At 35.8% G+C, this 26,030-nt stretch overlaps 1 protein-coding gene across 3 annotated transcripts; it reads left to right on the top strand.

The window, feature by feature from the left end:
• Positions 1-24,868, top strand: LOC145692829 (citramalyl-CoA lyase, mitochondrial-like). Of its 3 annotated transcripts, none has more exons than XM_081768331.1 (8): positions 1-141; positions 6,905-6,994; positions 7,692-7,826; positions 10,174-10,368; positions 12,015-12,210; positions 14,519-14,632; positions 21,094-21,272; positions 23,727-24,868. In XM_081768331.1, the coding sequence occupies exons 2-8, from the start codon at positions 6,911-6,913 to the stop codon at positions 23,817-23,819; spliced, it is 996 nt and encodes a 331-aa protein (XP_081624457.1). In that variant the 5' UTR covers positions 1-141; positions 6,905-6,910; the 3' UTR covers positions 23,820-24,868. The 3 variants fall into 3 exon arrangements, with proteins under 3 accessions (XP_081624457.1, XP_081624472.1, XP_081624465.1); XM_081768339.1 differs by having other exon boundaries at positions 101-141; positions 6,905-6,980; XM_081768346.1 differs by lacking the exon at positions 6,905-6,994 and having other exon boundaries at positions 44-141.
• The last annotated feature ends 1,162 nt before the right edge of the window (positions 24,869-26,030 follow it).

Here is a 26,030-nt window from a genome sequence, read left to right as displayed (position 1 = left end):
TAATTTTTGCAAGTGGTGATTATTATCTATATTGACTTGGCAACTATGAAGTGAAGTGAATAGAAAAACTTGCAGTAAAATTAAAGTAGCTAATATATAGAATAGCTAAATTATAATTTACTTTGAACAATACTACGTAAAGTAAGTGTCATTTATGGTAAAATCGACATAGAGGTTAAGTTTAAGAACATCTCTAAAAAATAAGCTCAGAAATTAAAATTCTTGAATGAGTTGTTTATTCTTTCGGTGCAGGTTATGCTTAGAGACACTATAAATATGACGGCGCAGTTTTACTATACGGATCTACGCAGAAATTCATTTAAAAAAACATTTCTTTCGGTAATAGTATACATGAGAACCCCCTGATTTGCGTTTCTTCTGTGTTCTATCACCACTTCTACATGAAATACCATAAATTTTCTACGTAGTGCAATAGTAAGAAGTATCCATGTGCACAAGACATGCTATATGCGTTAAATTCCCTTACATACACACAGTCATAGATAAAGTACAAGGGCACTACACATGCAGATATAAAGTACAGGTACGTATCAGTCGATAAGTAAATAAAAGTCGCTTTGTTACCCCCTTTGTAAGTTCGTACATACTCAATGAATAATCTCTAAAAGTATGAGCGTCCTGCTCAATCGGGAACTGATGCAGCTTCATGTATACTATATCCCTTCTTTCTCTCTGATGTCACTTTTTGTACCTTCAGCACTCATTTTCGAGGTATGCTCTTGCATTCTTTTTGCAGGTTTACTTTAACTAACTTCTGCAGAACACCAAACAATGTGCAATATTACTATACAGATCCACAGTATAAGTAGTAGCTGAAACGGGTAGTAGTAGTAGTAGAAGTAGTAGTGGTAGGAGTGGGTTAGAAGCCCCGCTGGGGTTTGTTGGGTTCTGTTCTCAACATAAAATGTCGTAATTACAGACTTGCACTACCTTTAACACCGCAATTTCTCTCACTTTCCAGATGCGCACACTTTATAATCTTGCAGTGTACACCTAGTATATCAGCAGGATATCATGGTTCCGCTTCTTAACACTTGCTTTTCGTATACCGTGATTGACGTTGAATTAGTTTATACACTGTACATTATGGTTGAATCAAGGTGGATGTTTCTGTACAATGTTAAACTTATTTTCACGTTTTCTTTATGTACAAATCCGTGTCAGACGTAAAAGTACAAACTGCTTCGATTGCTAGAAAAGTATTCAAATACAATAATTGTTGTAATTTATGATAAACATTTCACATACTACAAATTAGTCTGTAATTAGCTTATGGAAGATTACCTGCATTTCAGGTTTGACTTTAATTTCTATATTTCCACTTAAATACGCATCCCAGAAGTGCACACCTTATTTTCATTACTTATTCAATACTCTATTAAGATATTATTACAAATTTCTTCTGTAGATTTTATAAATCTATGGATCCGTATAGTAAAACTACACCATGAATACAGTCGAAGCTGAGGGGAGTTACTTCGAGAATTGTCCCTAGGACAAAAGTTGAGGGTGGTTATATGGTTAGCATACGCGTATTCATCAGGGGAAACCTGAGTGCTACCCCCGACTGGAGCTCATGTGGTTCAGATTCCACGTTAAGCACTAGGTCCACATCTTACATAACATCAGTGTTGAAGGAAGCGTTAAACTGAACTGTAATGCAAATAGTTGAGGGTGCCCTCCCCGCTTGTCGAGTGGTTAAGGCGACGGCGTTTGGTATACGGGGTCCTGGGTTCGATTCGCGGTGGGAGGATTTTGGAATCTGAACTTTGGTTCCACTTTAAACCATGGGACTAGGTCTATTATAACCCCAATATTGGAAAGAGTCGCAAAGCTCCAACCAAGGCTATGTCTTCTCGAAATGACATGAAAGTGATAGGGAAGAATGTGTTCTACTGGAAAGTCAACTCGTCACCACAAAATTTTATTTTCTCTAGTTTTATGGAGAACCCAGCTTACAATAAACATTATCATAAATATCTTCTGTAAAAATCTTAATGGATTGAAAGTTCTTGTTCTGTTGGTAACTTAGCACTTTTACTAGTTATGCCTGGAGGAGGCAATTCTTTTAGAGATGGACTTTGTAGTTCAGGGGAAGAGATAGGCAAGTATCACAGAAGGTTAGGGCGGTCGTCTGAAATTTTGGTTGTTACACTCTAAAGTAAAGATGCGCGTACACACAATGTCGTTGAATACACATCAGGTGAAGGATTCTCTAAACCTTATCTATGCCTTTTTAAAACTTTGAAGATTGCGGGAAGGGGGGCTGAAAAGTTTGTGTCCGACTCAGAAGGAGTGCGCGTGGAATGATGAAAGTTTAGTTATTATACAAACTCCTCCAAAGTACACTTCCTTGCATAGTGCTCCAATTTTTCCAGAAAATCTGAAGACATCCTTTAAGTGTTGTTTGAATTTGAAGAATAAGTAATAGTATGATGGAGCTAGATCTAGGGAATAAACAGAATGATTAGACATTGAAACCGTAGATTATGCACTGTCAGTTGTTTGCCAATGCTCGATGGACAGGAGCATTGTCGTGATAGAACAATTCCTTTATTCGATTTGTCTCGCAATGCTCTGCATTTAATGTCTGACCCTTCGGCAGATAAATCTATGAGTACGACTTCATCATTGTCCCAGAAGAATGTTGCAAACACTTTTTCAGCCAACTATTGTCTCTTGAACGTCTTGGGGTGATGGGAACCTAATTGCCGCCACTTCATTCACTGTTTTTTCGTTTTAGGATCGTAGTAGCATAACTGTTTTGTTCGTGGTTATTCCTGACTCCTGACAGAAATTGATCGTCATTTTGTCGAAATAGATAACTTCTATTAATGCCCTCCTCTTTCGCACTTTTAATCTGCGGACAGATTTTTGGGAAATCAATTTTCCAATATCCAGATGGTTATGAATCATGCTACCAACGTGTTCAGGAGAAATCTCCACAATCTCTTCCACATATTTTGCTGAGATTGTGCGATTTTCAAGAATAATGTTATGAACTTCATCTACGATTTGGGGACAGTCACTGTTGTAGGTCTTTGGAGGTACGTGGTAGGTACGTGGAGCATCATCTGTTGAGCAATTGGCATGTTTAAATGTGCCACCCACTTTTCTACCACTATATATGATGGAGGAGAGTCTCATAGTGTTTCACAGATTTCCTCATGAATTTTCTTTGGTGACTTTCCTTGGAACAAAAATTTGATGACAGCTCTGATCTCGATGTTGCTAGGATTCGCTGGTTGGGCACAAATGGTCGCGTCAGAGGCCTGAAAAACAATAATAATTGCATTATTGATATGAAAATTTGTATTTGCACATACAGAAATATGGTTCTTAAAACTATACAGTTTCATCATTCTACCTGCATTCCTGGGTTGGGCTCTGCGAACCTTTCAGCAACCCGTCGTATGTAAGGCTTTAGGGAACGATGTTTATGAATGATTTATAATGATAAACGTTAAAAAGAAAGTTTCTTATGCGACCATAAACTGCATCTTTACAAAATGAGAGAAAACACGTATCTATGAATGCATATCTTTTTTAAAAAAAAAAATCTTGAAGTTTTGCTGTAATAGGTGCTGCCTATTGGAAATGTGTTCCATATAAGTATGTTCGCAGAATTTCACTTTAGTCATTTTATTCATTGATTCGATTGTAAGGAACTGATTCCTCGGAGCAGTTCCTTAAATATTTCGAAGAACCAGTTGTCAGGAATCGAATTGATTAGAAATCTTGGTGGTTCCAGTTGTAATTTTTCTTATATCTAAATCTATTGTTAAAAGTGCTGATAAATTTAGAACCATGCCAACTTCCTCTCTTGGCATAATTGTAAATTAAACAAAACTTCAAAATTCGATGTTTAAAATAATAGCAGAAAAATTACACCAAGAAACACTACATTCCCCGAATTCTGAAAAGCATACAAGAAACTTTATAAAAACCAAGATCTAACCATTATGTCGCAATCCCTCTAACAATAGCTCTTTAAATAATAATAACATTCGACGAATATACCCTTTAAGCAAAATGAGAGGGATAATTAATGAAAGGGCATAACCCAGATCAACTTAGGCAGGCAAAGAAAAACTCTTACCTTGATAGTGAAAGATGTTATTGAATTTAATAGATTTAAAATTCAGGACAAAGTAAGATTTTTTTTTTAAAGTCCAAAAACTTCTGGGCCGAGATACAGGCCGACAGAGATGGCGCCATTTTTCACGTGCGATTTACAGGAAAATATTAAAATTCTCTAACTCTGGAACGGTTCAAGATATTTTGTCATATCGTATTTTATTTGAAAGACAATAGTTTACCGATTCAAATGGTATTCTCTGTCTGGAAATAGTCTGCTGTAGCCTTGTATATATATATTTTTAAAATGCCAATGCCAAAAGATTTTTTTTTTTCCGATATCATAAAGTTCCCTGAAAAGGAGATCTTTCATTTTTTGAGTTGAATAGGATTTATAAACAACTGGAAATTTTTACCATACATTAAACCAGTTACCGTTACCACATTCTCACATATTGGTCTCATGAAATCAAAATGTAGCCTTATTTGATATGACATTTTAATTCTAAGTGGAGATAGGTAACAGTCTGAGCTTTCAAACATATTACAGGTTCCAAGCATATGAGAAATGTGCACTCTGCTTAGAACTGAAGTTAGCAATTCAGTTCAATTCATGAACTAAAAATGTATTAAACTGCATTAGTACCTTCTTTTCTTATTGAGGGATACCTTCCTGTTGAATCAGTAGGAACTGAGGCACCCACGGTCTTTAGAACATGACGAACTGGAAGTGAGCGCTAGTGATGGTGTTGTTATCTTGCAGATGGAAATATATATATACAGCAGTTGGTCCATGTGGTAGCAAGTGCACGATGATTTTATTTAGCCACAACTGACATCTATAACCTCTGCAAGCCACTAGTGACAGTCATACAAACAGGCCACAAACATCCCTCTTTGCAGGTTGTGGATCTGAATATTCTTTTGCTGCTTCTGAGATCTTGGTTGGACAAGTGAAGTTTATTCTTTCTTGTAATTCAAAGTTCGTGGAGTATAAGTTCTCTCATCACTGTGAGTCCACACGTGACCTCCAAACTCCTTTCAGAGAGACTCTTCTATTTGCTGCTATATAATTCTTCAGTTTCTTCTTTGGGCAACAGGATGAGGGTTGATATGACTTCACCACTCTTGTAAAATCCTTTGCATTCTGAGTTGATGCTGGACTTGGGCTGGAAAGATTATGTTTTGTAGTGTTGTGCATCAGCTGGCTCCCTACACCATTGCGAGGCCCATTCCGATGACTAGTGTATCACTGTATACCCACTCCATTGGCACAAACGACTTCGTCAATTAATTCAAACAGTTGTTAACAATTTTTGAACTTGCTAAGAGCAGCAATACTGATCTTTTCTGCCTGTGATTGCAACTGTTCAAGAATTTTATGTATTACCAGCAATGCATGCGCCGAGTCATGTTTTCTGTCATTACTTGCAACAACAACACTTGTAGTCTTATTTATAAAATATGTGACTCTTGTAAAAAATTGAAACTTGACCATTATTCCAATGATACCTTTGTATATCTTATGACCGAATCACAGACTAGTTCTTAGCAAAATCATAGTGAAGCACTAAGCATAGTTGTTCGGCCTCTGCATATTCCTTCTGCAATTTTTTCAGGTGTTAGTGTGTTACTTCTTTCACTTGTCCATTTTCCAAGTTCTTCAATGAAGGTTTCAATGGTAACAGTTTTCGTAATGAGTTTATTTTCCTCCCATATTGCATGAATAACCTCAGAAGAATCATTACAGACCAGGTGACTGTAAGGCGAGTGCCCACTTTCCAAGGCAATGACCACATTCCTGAAACAAACAGGTCTCTCGTTATACATCGCAAACTACTAAGACTTTACAGGTCCAAACAAGGCGTCATATGTCACGTTTTCAAGTTACAATGCAAAATTCAAAATTGTCACAATACACACATAAATAAGACATCTTTAGATGGATTTGGAACCCCCACTTAGATCGTAGTGCATAAAATTTTGATCTTCCAATGTGGCATACTGAATGTTCCTTCTTATATATCGCGAAAATTTCTCTAATACTGCAGGTCATGTATCTTTTCACTTTCACATTTTTCTCTCTTGCAACTGTTATAATGATACTGTCTTTTTTTGTTGGTGCTCTGGCGAGAACAGTTCCATTTATTTTACAAATAAGATGACTGTGCAGTGTGAACATGTGCTTCATTCACAAGATGATCATAATATGGATCTGGTTTTCCAAAACACCTTTAGCAGACCTAACATTTCTTATTTTGTCCACCATGTATCTTTTTGCAATGGATGCTGTAAGGTAGTGATCAATAATAAGAAATAAGAATGGATCGGCATTTTTTTATTAAATAAATAAATAAATAAATAAAATCAGAAGACTGCAGCACGAGAACTTAAACACCTGTCTCCAAACGGAGGATATAATTTGAATCAGTAAATTATTTTTCAAATAACAAGAAACAACAAAATATCTTGAACCCTTTCGGAGATAGAGCATTTTAAGGTTTTGCCAAAAATCGCATGTGAGAAATTATGCCATTTTTGGAGCCAGGATTTTTTTGGACAAAACAAAACAAACAAACAAAAAAAAAAAAAAGATTTCTTACTTTGTCCTGAATTTTAACATATGTTAAATTCAATAACGTATGAGACTATCAGATAACCCCACTGCCGGACTTGATATGGACTATGTAATATTATTATTATTATTATTATTATTATAGTGAAGCCTCCTAAGTACTTGTTATAGGTTTTTTTTTTTTTTTTTTTTTTTTTTTTTTTTTTTTTTTTTTTTTTTTTTTTTTTTCAGATCAACATGCTGTCTTCGAGATTAATATGTCATTTGCGCCACAGATTTCCCAAGATATGTGCCACACACAGGCAAAGTATGTGTCAACATGTAAGTAAAGTACGATAACCCTAGCATATTACATTGATAAGTAGAGAAAAATAACTGATTTTATATCGCACTATTTCCTTTTTAGGTGTGAATACTGTAAAATGCATCGTCAAAGTAAAATGATAAAAATCATCTGTCTGTCTTTTCTATCATCTGTATTAGCCGTTTAATGATGTTGAAACGTCTAAAGTTGCTAGTTACTTAAGATAGATAGTAAAGTATTTAATGAAGTTAATATTTAATGAAATACTGTTAACATTATTCTAGTAAGAAACGCAGACAATCAGTACAATATACAAGGAAATATCTTTGCGATCAATTTCCATTTTTAAGAAGAAATATAAGAGTTAAAAGATTTTTTCTAAATAGCGAGAAGAAAAGAATTTTTTAAAAACAATAATTGAAAGTTAGAGCGCAATTTGAAGACATATTAATGAAACCATTTCTAAGGTAATTTGTTTACTTCGTTTGTTTATGTTTTACTTGAGTCTCCTGTTGTCACTTACGTATTTGTTAGTATTAATTAACTTCTTTACGATTTTATCTTACTACTGAAGACATCATGGCTGGCGCAGACTAAAATATTTTAGTGAAATATGAAGTTTTTTATAGTTGAGGATTATTATGTACGTTATATTGTATTGTAAAGCACTAGTTAAAGAATGGTATGTAATATTTGTGTCATTTAAATATGCAGGTAAGGCATTACACTCCTCGTCGGGCTATGATGTATGTCCCAGGGGATGATGAACGTAAGCTGAGCAAAGGAATTTCCTTGGACGTGGATTGCATTGTGATGGACTGTGAAGACGGGGTAGCCATTAACAAAAAGGTTAGTACATTTACTTATGTATTATAAGGCAGCCAATGTTCCTCCAATTTTTCTGATCCATTTCGACCGTCATATGTGAATACATTTCATTTAGAAATCAAAAGATGTGTAAAAGAAAAGTTGATTATTTTTCTGCGTTTTACCGTGGGACCTTTTCTAAGAATAATATAAAATAAAATAAGTCTTCGGTATTCCAATGTAATGGAAATACTCATCTGTACATTCACTAACGAAACTGAATATGAAGTGAAACTTGTCTATATTGGCCATCGTCGGTTCCATTGAAATTTGGGTAACAAAGAGCCTCAGGTGTATTTTGAAGTAAGAAGTGTTGGAGGTTGTAATATTCGCACTTATAATTCAGTAACTAATTATTGCATATGTAATAGTACATATTTTAAAAATAACAGCTGTATTTTTCTGCAATATAAAAACATTGCATTAAGTTTGGTATTCTTACACTACAGTCTAAAAGTAATTTGAATGTGCTACCTACTTAGAAAATGACATGGCACATTTTCATTGATTGGTTCGTTTCCTCCGCCTACCACAATAGATCCAGATGAAATTGTCAGTTTAAGATAGTGATCTAACACACTTGCTATATTAAGTAGCAAAACTGATAGAGCTGTTTAAGATAGCAAAATCTAACTATCCTAAAAATTGTTGATACGCCAGCTGTCAGTATGATTTGTACATTTTCCTTTCAAAATTTGTTTAAACGCATGCCGAAAATGACTCGTATTAGCAAATGCAATGAGCTGATTTTGCAAACGGACTATTCATATGTAAGTTGAGCTGCAAAAGTTATTATAAGCTATTTTATTAATTTTCTTTTTCTTCTAATGTCATTCTCTTTTTGTTAGATTTATATATTGTCTTTAGAATATTAATATTTGATTTGGTTTTTGATATTATTTAATTGTATTTTCCGATTAAACGTAGAAAATGTCGAAGAAAACTATTTTCAGTATTGAGTAGGTGGAGTCCAGACCGTATCCTTAATAGAGTAAGTGGTTAAAGGAAGTCCCTAATAGTCCATATAAAGCGCGTTGTGTTTTATGCCAAGAAACATTTGAACTAAGTAACATGGGTCAATAACTGTGATAAGTCATTCAAAAAGTGCTAAACGTAGAAAGATGACAGATAACAAAAGCAAATAGTGATATCACAGTTCGTAACAATGCTAAAAGCATCGTCATCTACCAGTAAATCCAGTGATTGCGAAAGAAAGAAAATTTCACATGAAATTTGAGGAGTATTAGGAACTAAGCAGTATGTCTGATTATGTTACCAAAGAAGTAGCATGCGCTGAAATCATATGGGCAGTGAAGTGGTTATGGAACATGTTTCATTAATCCATGCACTAGTTTGGATGGGACATTTCAACGTTCTTTCCTGATAGTGAAATAACTTAGAAGTTTCCACTGGGGAGAACGAAGTTATCTATGATGTTGTGTATGACTTTGCGCCATATTTTAAGTCTTAGTTACTTGAAATTCTTAAGGAACTTCCAAATGTAGTTGTTTCTTTCGATGGGTCTCAAAATAACGTAATTCAGCGAAGACAAATGGATGTACTTATTCGATTTTTGGATAACAAGATTAACTAAGTATCTGTTACATATGTGATTTTTTTGTTTCTTGGCCATTTTACTGCGAAGACGATCTTAGCAAATTTAAAGCAACTTTTAATGGCTTATATTATATGGCTTTATGGCTTATCCAGATTTATTCCAATCTCTTCGTGCTTCATGGGAGTAAGCGCGCCGAAGAAAATACAGTTGGTTAAAAAAAGCGTGAGCGTAAACGCATCGCTGATCTGGAAACAGAAGTTATCAACGTAGAAATTGCCACCTTGAGAAAATCTTTTCCGTAACGCAATGAAAACTTGTCACAACTGTTTGTTAGTTACAGTGTGTTGTATGCTGGGTTCTGTGTATGTCATCAAAATACATCATGTAACCTTCTGTTATTAATTTTTTTGTGCTTATGTAAAGAATTTATAATAAAATACACAGAAAGGCAGAGGGTGGATGTTGTGGTGGGCTTTTCTGTGTAACTTTTTCTTTCTTTTTTTTTATATACAACTTTTAGCTAACAAAGATTTCTTAATATTAGAAGCTAAAATATACACTGGAAACTCAAGAAATTCAGTCTGGAAAATGTGTTCTACAAACCTGGAAAAGTCAGGAAAAAATGAAATCTTACCCCACTTTCTTTAATATATAAAGTCTAAGATCGATTACCTTTGGAAGCCAAGCCTCGATTAGGCTGCAGGTGTTAAGTTTTAAACCTAAATGTAAAATAACTTGTACCATTTTTAAGAAAATCCTTTTAATTTTCAGTCCGTTGCACGAGAAACCATACGTACGTTGCTTGAAAAAGGTGAAGTGAAGAAAGCTCGGCCTGAATGGTCTGTGAGAATAAACTCCGTGGAGAGTGGACTTTGTGAAGATGATTTAGCTGCCATTGTGAGCGCTGCAAATGTTCCTCCCACGTTGCATCTACCTAAAGTTGACAACACAGAACATCTGGAATGGGTAAGAATATTCTTTTATTCTTTTGTTGTATTAACGAACTGATTACGAGACTGTTTTTAAATGGAGTAGCCTAACTAAAAACTGTTGTAGTTCTGGTTTTGCACGCAGAGGGAAATTGTGATATTCTTTATTTTAGTACCAATATTTTGAAAAATGCGGAAAGGTGGTATATAGAAGCTAACACTTAAATAAATAAAATAAATATTTAAAAAAATAATAAAAAAACAGCTTAACTCTTTCAAGTATGATAGGAGGGGGACTTCCGTAGGTTACCAATGCATGAAACGAACTTTTTTTTTTTTTTAAACGAATTTTGAGGAAAATTTTCTTTTATTACACCAGGAAAATAATATGTAGTAGTTGTTTGGTATATTGACAGTAGAATATCTACAGGCAATAGAAAAACTATTTCGTGCAAAGGAAATATGGTTGCACCGTGCCTTACGGCCATTTTTGTGGTGGTTAGCTATGCGTCATTGTGCTTCAAGGAGTTACAGTTAATATATTCAGGTTAATTGTGGTGCACGTTTGTGTGTGCACTCATTTCCACTTTCTTTCCTCTCTCTCTCTCTCTCTCTCTCTCTCTCTCTCTCTTCTCTTGCGCGCGCGAGTTTTACGTATCATATTCCTCTACCAGCGGATATTTACTGCAATTGAAATAGAGAAACGTTGTGTATTTGTGAAAGTTCGGAATTTTAAAGTAATTTTCAAGGTATTATGTGCTCTGCTTTTACTTGAGATTTATCCATTTTTTTAAAAGATATTTCAATACAAACGTAAGACCACTTTATACGAAATATTATTATGGAAACTGAGTAGAAACTTGGCCGGGGCCTATATTTGAAAATGTTACTACAACATTCGCCTGATGAAGTAGAGAGTGAAAACCCTGGAGAAATTTCGGTTATGACTATGGATTTCCCGATTGGAAGTCAAACTATTAATTTGAATATCGTAATCCTCTGTGATAGTGTGTAGGAAGTAAAATAAAATGTAGTCTGCTAAACTATATACAGTGAGCCGGTCCCTAGATATTTATCTCTCGCTATATGATAATAAATGATAAGGAATAAGCGATTAAAACCCAGCAATTTCGTGCGTGATCAGTCTGATTACTGTTGCAAACTGTGCGTCGTGTGTAGTGTGCAGATAGATTTTTTGTTGAAGTTTGCTATATCTTATTCATATAATAATTATTCGTCTTAACTTTTATTAAGTATGATTGATGGTAATAAGTCAGAAGTGAATTTTTCTCTTTCAAATTCCCCTATTTACGCTACTGGCGTCTTAGATGCTCTGTTTTTCGTAGATGAGTACAATTTTTCGGATTTCCGTTATACTGCATTTCGCATTATTAAGAGGATTAAAAGAAAGGAAAGAAAAGAAAAAAGGGAAAACAATGGGGATATCTTTCATTGGACACTTTGTATCTTCTTGATAATTCTAACTGCTATTTGGCAAAAGTGAAAATGCACTAAATGCTCTTCAATTTGGTAGTATAAAATTCGATTTGAGTACTTTGAAAACAAATCTTAAATTGTAATTGATCAAAATAAATTGTATTAAGGACATGTACTTTTTTCAGTTAACTACTTACATTTCTACCTTGTAATTGTTGACACTTTTGGATTGATATGCATTTGTAGTTTTCAGACAAATTGAAACGAGAAGTAGCGAAGCGAAATGACTCTCCTAAATTCAACTTGATAATATTCATAGAATCGGCGAGGGCATTCATGGACCTTCCAAATATTTGTAAAAAAGCGATGGAATTGTCTCAAGATCATCCTTTTTTGCCAGTAGCCTTAGTTTTCGGATCTGATGACTTCTGTGCAGATATAGGTAGGTATATCCGTAACATCCATACAGGGTGTTTCTAAAGATCTTTTACAACGCGTGGGAAGTGAATCTTCTCATAGAAACAAGAATAAAATCCAGTAAATATTGCCTCGGGACCTCTTTACTTCAGAGATATAGGCTGCTAAGCTTTGGGAAAATATATACCTGTAAACACCTTCAAAGCTTATTTTCCCAAAGTTTAGCAGCCTATATCTCTGAAGCAAGGAGGTCCCGAGGCAATATTTGCTGGATTTTATTCTTATACTGGATATATATGCTGGCAGTATTTACTGGATGTATATAAATACTGGCCTCAGAGCTAGAGCTGCATGTTATCGTTAGACTTGTAACCTTCTTTAAAGCGATTCCCCAAAGGAAGTGAGAGATTCCTGGGTAGTCCGTTTGGAAAAGTGGATGCGATTCATAATGTATGGAGTGAGAACCCAAAGAGAACAAAAATTCGTTGACAGAACATCAATATTTCGAACAGAATTAAGATGGCAAAGGATTTTTGGCGTGTTGTGTGGTTGCATAACTACAGCAGGGATGAGTGTAGTTGATAAAATTAAATTAAATTTAAAATCTTGAGTCCCATGATCATTATCTATTGGCAAGGAAACAGTTTGAATAATGAAAGTTAATAATTACGGAAGAATTAGTCGAATGAAAATGTGGGAAAAAGTGGAAGTAACCTTCCCTCTACCCCCTCAGAAAATCGCAAACACGCTGTTGGCCACTACAAACTCACTTGACCTGGGATCGCACCTGAGACCCCTGAGGCGACCGCTCTGCCAGTGAGTCACTGTGCCCCACCTCCCTCTTAGCGGTCAAAATATTGTTGACAACGCATGGGTAGATATATGTATGAAAGCAGCAAAACTGGCTATATAATAAGACGTCGAATGTGACTGTTAAGGAGGTCGGAAAGCTTGGGTATATGAACTTTCGAGGTGGGTAGTGGCAAAGACCAGTATTACAGAAATGCACTAGGAAGCACCCACAAAGGAACAAAACATAGACTGTTTAAATATGTAAAGATAGACGTGTAAAACGAGCCCGTTCCCCTGCACTATCGTGGCAGTAGATCCCTGCTACTCCCTTTTGTATACGTCCTTAAATGGTATTGTTAAGTTGCTTATCTTCACGGGGGAGACGAAATGAAGAACGCCACGATGTTAAAAGTGTCTGTCATTCGCCTCAGTGCACAGGTGGCATCATGAATATGCTGTTGGCTGCTTGGTCAAATTTGCATAGTATTTCTGTAATGAAATGGAAAACAAGGTCCTCAGGTGTTGCAGTCGATAAATGTTTAGTACACGAGATGTTTCATTTCAGTATACCCAAAGCAATCCAACAGAATTATGTTGGGCGAACATTGTGGCCAAGCAGATCCACCATGACTAATTCAACACTTTGCGAATATTTGATTGAAGAAGTTTCTGACATCCACGTCAGAATGTGCTGGTGCGTCGTGGGGTTGGGCGTAATTGCTAATGGCACTATCTCTAAAGGTTCGGCAAGACGGTACGTAGAAAGATAATTGCCGAAACAAAGGTGCATAAGGAACTAATAAAGAGGAATCTGGTGGTTCTGTACTATACCACACTTGAACATTTGTGTTGATGGTGTTGCAGAAGAGTAACATGCGGATTTTCATCGAAAATCTCCTACATATGACTCTTATACTTTCTGAACATGTCTGTCCTAGTAAATATTGTCTCAGATATCGACACCGAATTGTTTAAAGCATTTAAAACTCAAAAATCTTAATTGACGCTTCGTTACGAAAAGGATAAATTCAAAAATAGAAAACTACGTTTTTGTTTAATTATGTATTAAATATTAAACAAAATATTCGGGCAGATTGATTAAAATATGGCTTTCACTTCATTACTTCAATATTTTGAAACAAAAGAAAGAAAAAATATCACCTCGTACTTGCATATAGCCGCCACAAGTGATAGATGTAGTTGTGTTTATTCCTGGGAGCCTTGAAAACGTTTGTTCTGTTACATGTTTGTGTTCGTAACAAATCCTAGCACTCTTGTGTACCTTATTCCTGTTTCTCATTAGTGTTTTTAGTTTTAATCATTTTTCCCTTCTCCGAAGATAGAATCAGACAAGTTTCATCTGAGTGTTAAACTAAAAACGTATGTAGTAGGTACGAGGCATATGTTTTTACAATGGTACCTTTCAGTGCAATTTTTAATTCTGTATACCTTTTAAAAATTTTCCTCAGCTTTTTGTTTTAAGTAATAAGTAAAAATATGTGTTAAAAGTTTGATATTTAATTGCTTATTCATTTTTCCAGGTGCCGAAAGAACAAAATCATCTCAGGAGATTTTGTATGCCAGACAGAGGCTTGTGATGATTGCAAAAGCTTTCCGTCTGCAAGCCATTGATTTAGTATACATTGATTACAAAGGTATGTTGTCTTTGAATTATTTGAATTGGAGTTCAGTAAATCCAAAGAGTTTTTTCCCTCGTGATTCAAATATATATATATATATATATATATATACACAGGGTGACCGCGTGACTATGTTACAAAATTTAAGGGATGATTCCTGACACGGAAGCAAGAAAAAAAGTTCAAATAAACTTTTGTTCAACGTACATAATTTCGTACAAGGTGCCGAAAGCGTGGGAAAATGACATTCAAAGCTCTATAGCTCGACTATGGTGAATGATAGAGCTAATGCGGCATGGTCACGTCAAAGACACCGAAGCTGCTGTATTCAAAAATGCTTAGGTCGAGATCGTGCAATTCGTGCACAAGGGATTCCCCAAAGGAGCGTAGGGATTCCCGGATAACCTGTCGAGAAAGATGGGTCGAAAAGGATACGGATGAATAGTTGTCCCAACTGCTAGCAATAATGTGTCTGTACTAAATCGATATCTCGCACAAGCATAAGATGGCGAACAGTTTTATACGTGCCATGTGTGGTTGCATAACGCGCACTAAATAAGAGTGGGAAACATGAAAGGAAAATGTGAATAATTTGGTACAAATGGTAAGTATATGATATTATGCTGTCCTATCATTGAACAGACGCTTTTAATAAAAGGTAATAGTCATGAAACGTACTAAAATGTTGTAAAAGGATCACACTATTAAAGTCTTTCTTCCATGTATTGTTGTCATTGAACACAAATAAACAAAACTGAGCGAAACAACCATAATGCAAAAGAGGTTGTTTCCTAAAAAGAATAGTCACAAGAATGGGAATAATGTCTTCAATCAACATTTTACAGCAGGATTGAATGCAGCCAAGAACATCATCAATTACCTGTAAACGAGACAAATTATCCCAATTATCCTACAATAGATGATGGACATGGCGTCCCTCTACTTCAACACAGGCGTTACAGCGTCGCAGTAAGTTCTGACGCATCCGCTGTAATAACCCAGGAGTTGTACTTATAGTATCACAGGCAGCGAGTATTCGTGCTAATAGTTCTTCTGCATTGTCTATAGGCGTTTCATAGACAAGTGTTTTGACATGACCCCACAAGAAAAAATCAAGTCGAGTCAAATCTGGGGAACGTGCAGGCCAATTACAAGGACCGCTTCTTCCAATCCATCTGTCACGAAACGTTTGATTCAAATATTCTTGAGCACTAGCTGAAAAGTGGGCTGGGGCGCCATCATGTTGAAACTACATCCGTTGACGAATACCGAGAGAGACATCCTCTAATAATTCTGGAAGTATGTCTCGAAGGAATCTCGTATACACTGGTGCAGTTAATCGTGGCGGTAGTAAATATGGACCTATTATCTGATCACTGATAATAACCGCCCACATATTTATGGCGAATCGGTCTTGGTGGCCCGTTTCCACAATTCCATAAGGATTTTCGTCTGCCCATACATGACTATTGTGACTATTAAATATCCCGTCTTTCGTAAAACAAGCTTCTTCGGTGAAAATCACGTAGGAAGCAAACTGCGGATCAATTACAGAGCGTTGGAGAAACCACTCACAAAACCGAACGCGAGGTTGAAAGTCAGTTGGACGTAAGGCCAGAACCCTCTGCGGATGATAGGGGTGTAACTGTTGCTCGTGTACTACTTTCCTAACAGTATCTTGTGCTACTCCCCTTTCACGTGCTACTTTCCGGGTACTTACTGTTGGGTCTTGTGCGAAACGATCAAGCACTTGTTCTTCAAAGTCCGGAGTCCTTGTGGTTCTTCGTCTTCCTTGGTCGTAGTATTGAGGTTGTACATTCCCCGTGTTTCGTAAGCGTTGAAAAAGTCTGGCAAACATAGTATGGGCTGGATATCTTCTTTGTGGATACTTCAGTCGATATAACCTATCAGCTTCTCGACAGTTGCCATTTGCTTGACCGTATACAAATATCATGTCCGCAAGTTCTGCTATCGAATAGTCCATTTGATCTCATTCGAACAAGCAAAGCACAAACTGCACTAAGGAACTCGTACGCTACGAACAAACCACATGAAGAATGACCTTCCACCTTCCACAACGCCTTCTAGTAGGGTTGTCTTATACTTTCCTTACCTTCGATTGTTTTCTACGACAAAAGGAAGAACAAATGCTTGTGATCGGACCTGCAAACTGTGGCGTACTTCAGGTGATAACACCGTCTGTGAAAACAAAATATCTTCTAAACGATAACAATATGACGACATGTTAAGCATTCTAGACAAAATCTCGGAATCAGTCCTGCAAAACATCGGAAGCAGCGACTAAAACAAACGTCCTGATAAATTGTTTGTCCTTGTTCTTTTTCAATGTTCGGGTAACGCACATTACGGCTAATGATAAGAAACGGATATTTTACTGTTGTTCTCTCGCAGTGGTCACATTAACATGGGATGACGGAAAAATTTTCCTCTCGTAAAAAGTATCCTCGGCTCTATCATCAAATAAAATAAGATTTCTGCCTGGAAGAAAGCACCCACATCCCCCGGTTTTTCCCCTTAGTTTTACTTGCTTTCAATGACAAAACTACATAGAAGAAAACAATGTTTGTACAACATTTTAGTACGTTTCATGATTATTCCCTTTATTAAACGCGTCTATACGTACAATGAACAGAACAGTGTACTATCATGTATTTACCATTTATACCAATTTATTCACATTTTCCTTTCATATTTTCCCACTATCATTTAGTGCGCGTTATGCAACCACACATGGCACGAATAAAACTGTTCGCCATTTTGTGCTTGTGCGAGATATCGACTTAGTACAGGCGCATTATTGCTAGCAGTTGGGACAGCTATTCATCCGCATCCTTTTCGACCCATCTTTCTTGACAGATTATTCGGGAATCCCTACGCTCCTTTGGGGAATCCCTTGTGCACGAATGCACGATCTCGACCTAAGCATTTTTGAATACAGCAACTTCGGTGTCTTTGACGTGACCATGCCGCATTAGCTCATCGTTCACCATAGTCGAGCTATAGAGCTTTGAATGTCATTTTCCTACGCTTTCGGCACCTTGTAGCTCCGAAATTATGTACGTTGGACAAAAGTTTATTTGAACTTTTTTCTTGTTTCCGTGTCAGGAATCATCCTTTAAATTTTGTAACATAGTCACGCGGTCACCCTGTATATATGGAAAACTTAAAACTACACAGTTAAATGAATTGATACAACATACTGAATAGTTATTACATCATTAGACAGATATTGACTTGCATATATTTCACTGATAGGCTAAAAGATACTCAGACGTCTTTAATATGAAGAAATCAGATTCTCCACAGGGATTAAAATTATGTAATATATCTTCATAACAAGAGATTGCGTATAATACCCATCTATAATAAATTCATGCTAAGTTATATAAAGATACCTATAAAACTAAGTGTATGGCCTATGGAACCCAGAGGTTCAATGCTGCATTCACACATGCTCTCCATTGACATATTTCTTTAGCCAGCTGGATCCAGTTTATACTTTGTATTCGTATTTCTGCGAGATCCATCTCAATATTTTTCTCCCATCAGTGTCTAGTCTTCCTAATGATATTTTTCCAGTTGGGTCTCTAGTTAAAATTTTGAAAACGTTCCTACTTTCTTCCATTCTGGCTGCATGACCTGCCCACCTAAGCCTCGTAGACTTAATCCGCCTTATGCAGAGTCGTTTTGACGTATGATTAGCGTCACACTAAAGGCCTTACTACTGCAGGAAACATTTGTTAGTTGAACTTTTTAGTATGGCACTAATCACACGTCAGAACGGCTCTACATAAAGGCAATGAATCTAACAATATTAGGTAAACAGTATAAATTATGCAGTTTCTCGTTATGAAGTTTCCGCCATTTCCATCTTTCTTGTATCCGAATATTCGCTTCAAGACTTTATTCTTAAATAGAGCTCCTTCGTGGCTAAGCTGTTAGCGTACGCGCCTTTGGCGTGTGAGACCCGGGTTCCATTCCCGGCGGGAGCGCATGTGGTTCAGATTTTACGTTAATCTGTAGGTTCCGTCTCATATAGCCTCGCTGCTGAAAGGGACGTTAATCTCACTCAGAATCAACTCAATTCATTTATTCTTAACTACTTTCAGTCTGCGTTCTTCCCTCAAAGTAAGTATTACGCAACTATAATGCGTTATCCTTTTATATTTTTTAAGCTTCAAATTCTTCGATAGAATTCGCTAAAACAAAGCCGTTTGTGTTGAATAATAACATGAATTCCTTGCTTTCAATCCACATGTAATTTATATGTGGCTATGGTTTCGGGCTGGTAATGTTGATCGTAGATATTTGAAAGTATCCACTTCGTCAAAAGTATTATTTGATATTTTAACGTATCCCTAATTTGCAGTATTAAGGTCACGGTGAATTTGTATATATTAAGTGTTCTATTCATTTATTTCTAAATTTATGTCCTGCAGATATTTAATAAAACATCTGCATTTCTTTACTTTTCCTCATATCATCCCCTATCCGATTTACATCATCAGCATAAGTCAAACTTGATGAGTACTATTTAGCTCTACGTCCTGGTTGCTATCTAAATTTTCCTTATAGCGTCTTCTAGAACAAAATGAAGTAAAAACAGTGACAACCCATCTCCTTGTTTTAGGCTACTCTCGACATAAAAGCTCATGGACAATTATTTTCTTACTGGAACTTTACTTTGGGGTTCATTTAAGCACATTTTAATTAACTAACTTTTTCGGTGCACCAGATTCGGTAAGAATGTGTTACATTGTATCTTTTGTAACTGAGCCGTAGGTCTTTCTGAAATAAATAACTAATTGAAGTACCGGAGTATTGTATTCATATTTCTTTCAAAGAGCCTGGTGAAGCCATTGTTTATTTCTATGTATTTCTGTGTGCACTATTTTTCCTTTTGCTGAAATTTTAATGCTGTCCCTAGTTTTAACCCAAGTATTCTTAACATTGATGCATTCCAAATCTCCTAAAACCGAGAATCTATTCGACGTTCAATCTAGTATTCACCTCTCCATTTTCAGATGCTTATTATTATTATTATTATTATTATTATTATTATTATTATTATTATTATTATTATTATTATTATTATTATTATTATTATTATTATTATTTTCTTTCTTTCTTGAGTGATAATATCTCCCTTATAATCGCTACAAAGTAGTGATCAATATTATAGTTTCCTTAAACGACCGAATGTCAGTTATGCCAGAGTGGTCCCGCATAGCGTAGTCGCTAACGCTCTCGCCTTCGGTGCGACCGGTCCCGGGTTCGATTCCTGGTGAGGACACTCGGTCGAAAGGTGTAAAAACGTTTTCTCAGGCCAGCCACCCTGAATGAGGTTTTCCTGGGTTTTTCTCGTTCACGCCAGGCAAATGCCGGGGTGGTACCTGACTTATACGCCCCAGGCCGCTTACTTCCTTCCCTTTTCCCGGATAGTGTGCTCGCCGAGGGACGTCATCCCTCAAAACGTGACGGGCTAAATGGCCTTAGATGCCGAGAGCCCAGAAATCTAAAATCCTAATCCTAATCAGTTATGCCAGACGTCATCTATCTAAGGGGCGGCAGTGGCTCAGTGGTAGAGCGTTCATCTCTGGTGCCTTGGGTCTCTGGTTCGACCCCAGCTCGCGCCAAGTGAACTTTGTAATGGACAAACACCGTGTGGGGGGGTTCCTCGGGGTTCTCCCGTTTCCTCTCACTTTTTTATTCCACCATTTCGTTCATTTCTCATCATTACAGTCTCCTTTTAGCCTAGCCGTCATATCCTTGGGACGTAAAACTGAAAGATTTCATTTCATTTTGCCTTCTATCTACTAAAACGAGATCAATTTGATTATGTGTTCTTCCATCTGGTGAGATCCAAGTGTATGAATATCCTAATGTGTGAATTTTTTGTACTCTTTACAGTAAGGTTTTTGAAATTTGCAAAGTTCACGAGTGTGACGTCGTTATCATTACTTTCCATATATGCAGACTTTCGTTCCCTATAATCAGTTTGAGAAGATCTTTCTCATCCTACCCTTGCATTGAAATCCCCTAACAGAATTTTTATATAGTATGGTGGAAATTGGTCAGATACATCATCTTCGTAGAAACTGTCCTTCGTTTCGTCATTGTTAGAATATATATATATATATATATATACTCCTTTTTAATATTTGAAGCAGCTTTTGAGTACAATCGAATTCATATTTTGAGAATCTAATATATGAGTTTCTGAGAAAAGTCATAAGTAAACCATACGCTTTCTTTCATTTGTGAGGTGGAATGGGAAATTTGCGTTACAAATTTTATGATGATGATTTCTGCGCGCCAAAATAAAAATATTTTAATAGGAAAAGAAATAGAACAAAGAATAATAAATATCTATTATTGCTTTTTTCTTTAAGAACGTTGAGTTGTTGTGTTAACTACTTTTGATAACCTATTTCCTGTTATTCTTCCCTTTCCAGATTTAGAAGGTTTGAGACAACAGTCAGAAGAGGGTGCCAGAATGGGTTATACCGGGAAGCAAGTGATCCATCCAGGTCAAGTGCCTGTTGTACAGGAAGCCTTCTTACCCAGTAAATCCTCCGTCGATTGGGCTTCAGGTCTTATTCAAGCTTTCGAAGAACATCAGAAACTCGGAAAGGTAAAGTTGCATCATTACTTCGCAAAATTCTGTTTGGGATTTCGCATTTATCGCTCATCTGAAAAATAGAGGGAATGTAAAAGAAAGAACAAAAGATGGCGATAGAAAATTTGAAGAAAATGTTTAATTGGGTGGCAGCAAGAAATTACAGACATGGTGTTTCCGAACGTAAGACCACATAGTCTCGATAGAAACTAAAACTCTTGGCACAAGAGGTAAGCATTCTAGCTCTGAGGCACCTGACTCCCAGATAACATGTATATTAGAATATAGAAGGTATGCAAGCACTCAATAATGTACGCTTATAATGGCTAAATATTTTGATGATGGGCTCACTATAAGACAGAAAGGGGCATTCATAAATATTTCACTACGTGACAATATTGCACAATGAATAAGTTCATATAGGAACAGCACACTTTAAAGGAGTTAGTTCTTTTCTCGTCACTCAGGTTTTTTTCGTATTATTATTATTATTATTATTATTATTATTATTATTATTATTATTACAATTTCTTCAACAATCGATATCTAAGCATACAACATATGTAATTATTTAAAGAGAAAAATTGACTAGCTTTCCTTTTCTATTAGGTCTGTATGAACACCATCATTTGCGTGGCACAAATTGATACGGAACCATGTCATGTGTGATATGTATGAAGCATTGCCTAGGTGACTGTTGTAAAGGCTGCTTTAACAATGTCCTTCAACTGTTGGGTTCTCAGGTATCGCTCTTGGGAAACACATTTCTTGATATTAGTTGCGATCCTCGTCCTATACAATTTATCACGAAAAACTTCAGACTTCATTCAGGTATTTTGTGACAGTGATGGTTAGTGAATTGGTGCACAACCTTGTTGAAAGCTTTAACATGATGAGTGATTGTAACAGGGTTGTCGAAGAAAAGGGGTCCTATGAAGTGCTTACTCGATCGTGGCCAAGATCATCAGATGCGAGGTTTGTGCGTCAGTTCTTCGTAATAGTGCCGACTTTCTTTGCTTCAGAAACAAATATTGCCAGGCTTTCTACTCCGGTAATTTGCACATTCGTCAGAAAAAAAGCAGCTTTCCACGTTGCGGGATTGTCTAAAACACATCAAGCAATCGTCCATATGCCACATACTTTTTAACCTTCTCATTAGCTCGGTGACAAATGTTGGCTTAAACGACTTCAATTGGAGATTTCTTGTAATTTGATTTTTGGAATTCCTAGCTCGAAAGACTGTTTTCGCGTCGGAGATCGTAGCATAGATCGTACAATAGTAGACAATTGTGACCATAGATAAATGATCATTTCATCATAGATTTCTGAAGAACATCATTCCGTTTTATACTAACTTTTGTCTGTATATTGATTTTTTCTTCTTCTTTTTCTTTTTTTTTTTTTTTTTTTTGTGACTTTTGGAAAAGTAAAGTAAAATACTCGTGAAACGAATTAATGGTTAAAAAAACTATAGTTTGTTTATACTATTGCATTATTATACGAAGAATCTTTAGGATAACCGTTCATTAGAAGTTCTAAGTGTAAAGTACAATAGTATTCTTGTAAACATTCTCTTTTTCTTTCTATTTAATTTTGTAAACAGCGCAATAACAACTATATGTAGCCAGTACTTAAAAAATCCGTTAACATGTAGTTAAACAATTTTTGGCCCTACAGAATATCTTTTCACCATAATTTGATTTGATTCCGTTACTGAGGTTCGCAAACCTGAGGTTTTCTTGATCACGAAAAACACATATTCCGTGTTTCAGTTAACGACTGGCACCACACCTTTGCTTTAGTCTTTACCAAAGCTTGTGTTCTTGCATTGCGTCGACATGTATGGCAGTAATACTACACTTGAAAATAATAAACCAAAACACCTTAAAGAGTTAATACTTCTATAACCGTAGGAACCGGTCATAGTTATGATTGGATAAGTCCTCTCCCCTCTATGGGTCTTCCCACGTTCAACTTCCTACGTGCCTCTAAAGTCTGATGGCTGTCCTATTAAGCTTCGAAAAATTGCCAGATACAGATTCTCCGGATATTACTTCTGACACGAGAAAGCGTAGTGTATTTCAGCCTTGCATAAAAAAAAATTAAAATAAAATAAAATAAAAAAAATAAAAAAAAAAAGAGAAATCAGTAACGTTTTGCTTCAAACAGTTCCATTTGCAAAGACAACGGTTAATTAAAATTACCCAAATATGAGGTTACATAGATTATGTGAATAAGCAGAACACTTTAATTGGGGAACGACCGAAATGGTTATGAGTAGGAAGCAGGATTCCACATTTAGCTTTGGTACTGAACAGGACGCTAAATTCCAAATCAACAACGAATTCTCTCTATGTGACTTTATATATAATATTTATGATCTTCAATTAAGGACATGTTATGGTACTACTCACCCAGATCCATGTAGTTTGAGATTTTTGAAATATGATCTCTCTTTTTTTTTTTCAGGGTGCTTTTGTATACAAAGGAAGTATGATCGATATGCCACTCTTGCTACAAGCACGAAACATTATTGAACTCTACAATTCTGTGAAGAGATAATGTTCACTCGTACGGAAGAAACGAACAAATACTTTAGAATACATCAATGTATGATAATTGTGGGAAGGGTATAAAAAATAGGAAGTATATCAGAATATAAAATAACCCATTTTTACACTTATTTGTTAATACTCATGCCAAATGTTGTAATTTAAGGTAATGTATATAGGAACTGTAATAACTGAGGTAGCTTGGCGCTTTATCTTATATATTATAATGAAATTGATATACATTATACAATTTTTTTTTTTTTTTTTTTTTTTTTTTTTTTTTTTTTTTTTAATGTAAAACTACACTTAATACTAGAGCTATGGAAGCAGTTATACACAGATGTATATTGATGTTGGTTTTACCTAGGTATACGGATTTAAATTAGGCTATTTCTTTTCAAGAAAAACAGTGGTAGTCGAGCTGAGTAATGCTAGGGAAATTGTCGAACTTACTTATTACCTAGCAGCTGTTACTTTATTACTTACCTTAATGTTAAATTTAAGGTAACTGCAGTTGTAATGTATAATAGCATAGATGGGTTTATAATATAAATTGCTTCTTAAATTCGCCCACCGACATATATAGTGACTTTTCACTAATCATGTACATAGGTTTAGCAGATTGTTAGAAGAACGTATTAGTATGTATAAAACAGTTTCTAGTAATTAAGTCTTACTGAAGCTCAGGTGTAATTATGTAAAATGATTCGTTAGGTGAATGACTTTGTAAAAAGATATTAAGGACATAGATGTGTCTTAGGAGTTATTTATTACAAATGTGAATAATATTGTGAATTATCATTATTTATATGATGTAATTACTAATAATTATTATATAATCCTAGTATATGATAATCATTAACCATTCTTATTTAAACGTAATCAGAGGTTTGGGAGTAGCAGATGCTATTATGATGCATGATGAGAGTATATCATCATAAAACAGCAATATTTCGTTGTTACACGAATAGGAGGGAATATAGTTTAAAAAGTGCTTTAAAAGAAACTCCGTGTGGACCAAAAATTTGACAACAAACGGTTAATAAAAGACTAACTGAATATTTTGTGTTTGTTATTGCATTAGAAACTCCATGGAAACTAAACTAGTAAAAGCGAACTTGTAAAAGAAGGATGACGATAAAGAAAAGAAAAAATGGCTGAAGGACACTGCTTAAATGCTTGAGAAAAGAGGCGAAAGAAGAATAGTTGTTGCATACAGGCTCACCCTATTGCAATCTGATAGCATTAATACGTACTCGTATTTTTAGTTTCCTACCTCTCGGTTTTGACAACTTTTTGCTTGTAAACTGAGGTTGTTTAACTTTATTAAAATTTTATTCTATTTCAAGAGCATTTTGAAAGGATTTATTAAGAGCAGATGAGATGTTCTGGTTAGTAAGGGCGAACTCAAAAAAGACCATTACACTAATTAGAACGCTTGAAAAATAATTGTCCATGCTCATTTGACGTGTCCTAAGTACTAATACCAACTTAGTTTTGGTGCCTGTATGTTGTTCGTTTTTCCCTAAAAGGAATAAATAAACGAGTATTTCAAACTTTCAGAGAACAATTAAGAAGGGAAAAAACAAGCCTTTGTTGTGTTTTCCTTTCTACCAGGAATGCCCCGTAGGTGAAGATATCAATGTTTGCTTCTGACTGTACTGGTATATTCAGGAAGGGATAGAAGCTGGAAAAATCACATCCAATAGTTACCAGACACCTCAAACGAAGCTAACGAAATAACGTCGAATAGTTCTAATTAAAATACCAACACTGCCTAATTGCACCTCGCTACAACAGTACGTAGAGTTGAAGCAAATGTTGTAGTGGTTGCTAAAGGTGGCTATAACTAAACTCACTTCGATACGTACTAAGAATTAACAAGTTGTAAGGGGTAAAAGTGGTCTGTCTAGCACTTCCGATCAATATTGGATCCCTATAGTATAATAGGAAGTCATCGCAGAAGTCACACTATGAACCGAAATTCTCTTGTCTCATTAGTTGTCATACCTGAGGGTAGTTTTCTTCGTTTTATCGTAATCCATAAACAAGGATATATCATAAGCATTTATAATGAAGTTCTAAGAACACAATGCACAAATCTACGACAGAAGTCGTTGTACTTCGTCCACTTACCTACATACAATCTACACACGACTCTTAGCCTTCACCTACGGTCATTTCAGGCTAATGATCAACTTAGGTGTAGTTTGAGGCGAAA

Source organism: Thermobia domestica, chromosome 1 (assembly GCF_964235325.1).
Source record: "Thermobia domestica chromosome 1, izTheDome1.hap1.1, whole genome shotgun sequence".
Taxonomy (NCBI): domain Eukaryota; kingdom Metazoa; phylum Arthropoda; class Insecta; order Zygentoma; family Lepismatidae; genus Thermobia; species Thermobia domestica.
The sequence above is the reverse complement of the archived record's forward strand: the minus strand, read 5'-3'. Positions and strand labels throughout refer to the sequence as shown.

Bases quoted from the DNA above. Each gene is read 5' to 3' on its own strand.
- LOC145692829 (XM_081768331.1), top strand. From the start codon at position 6,911: ATGCTGTCTTCGAGATTAATATGTCATTTGCGCCACAGATTTCCCAAG. The intron at 14,633-21,093 runs GTATGTTGTCTT...TTCCCTTTCCAG, and splicing joins AGTATACATTGATTACAAAG to ATTTAGAAGGTTTGAGACAA. The intron at 21,273-23,726 runs GTAAAGTTGCAT...TTTTTTTTTCAG, and splicing joins AACATCAGAAACTCGGAAAG to GGTGCTTTTGTATACAAAGG.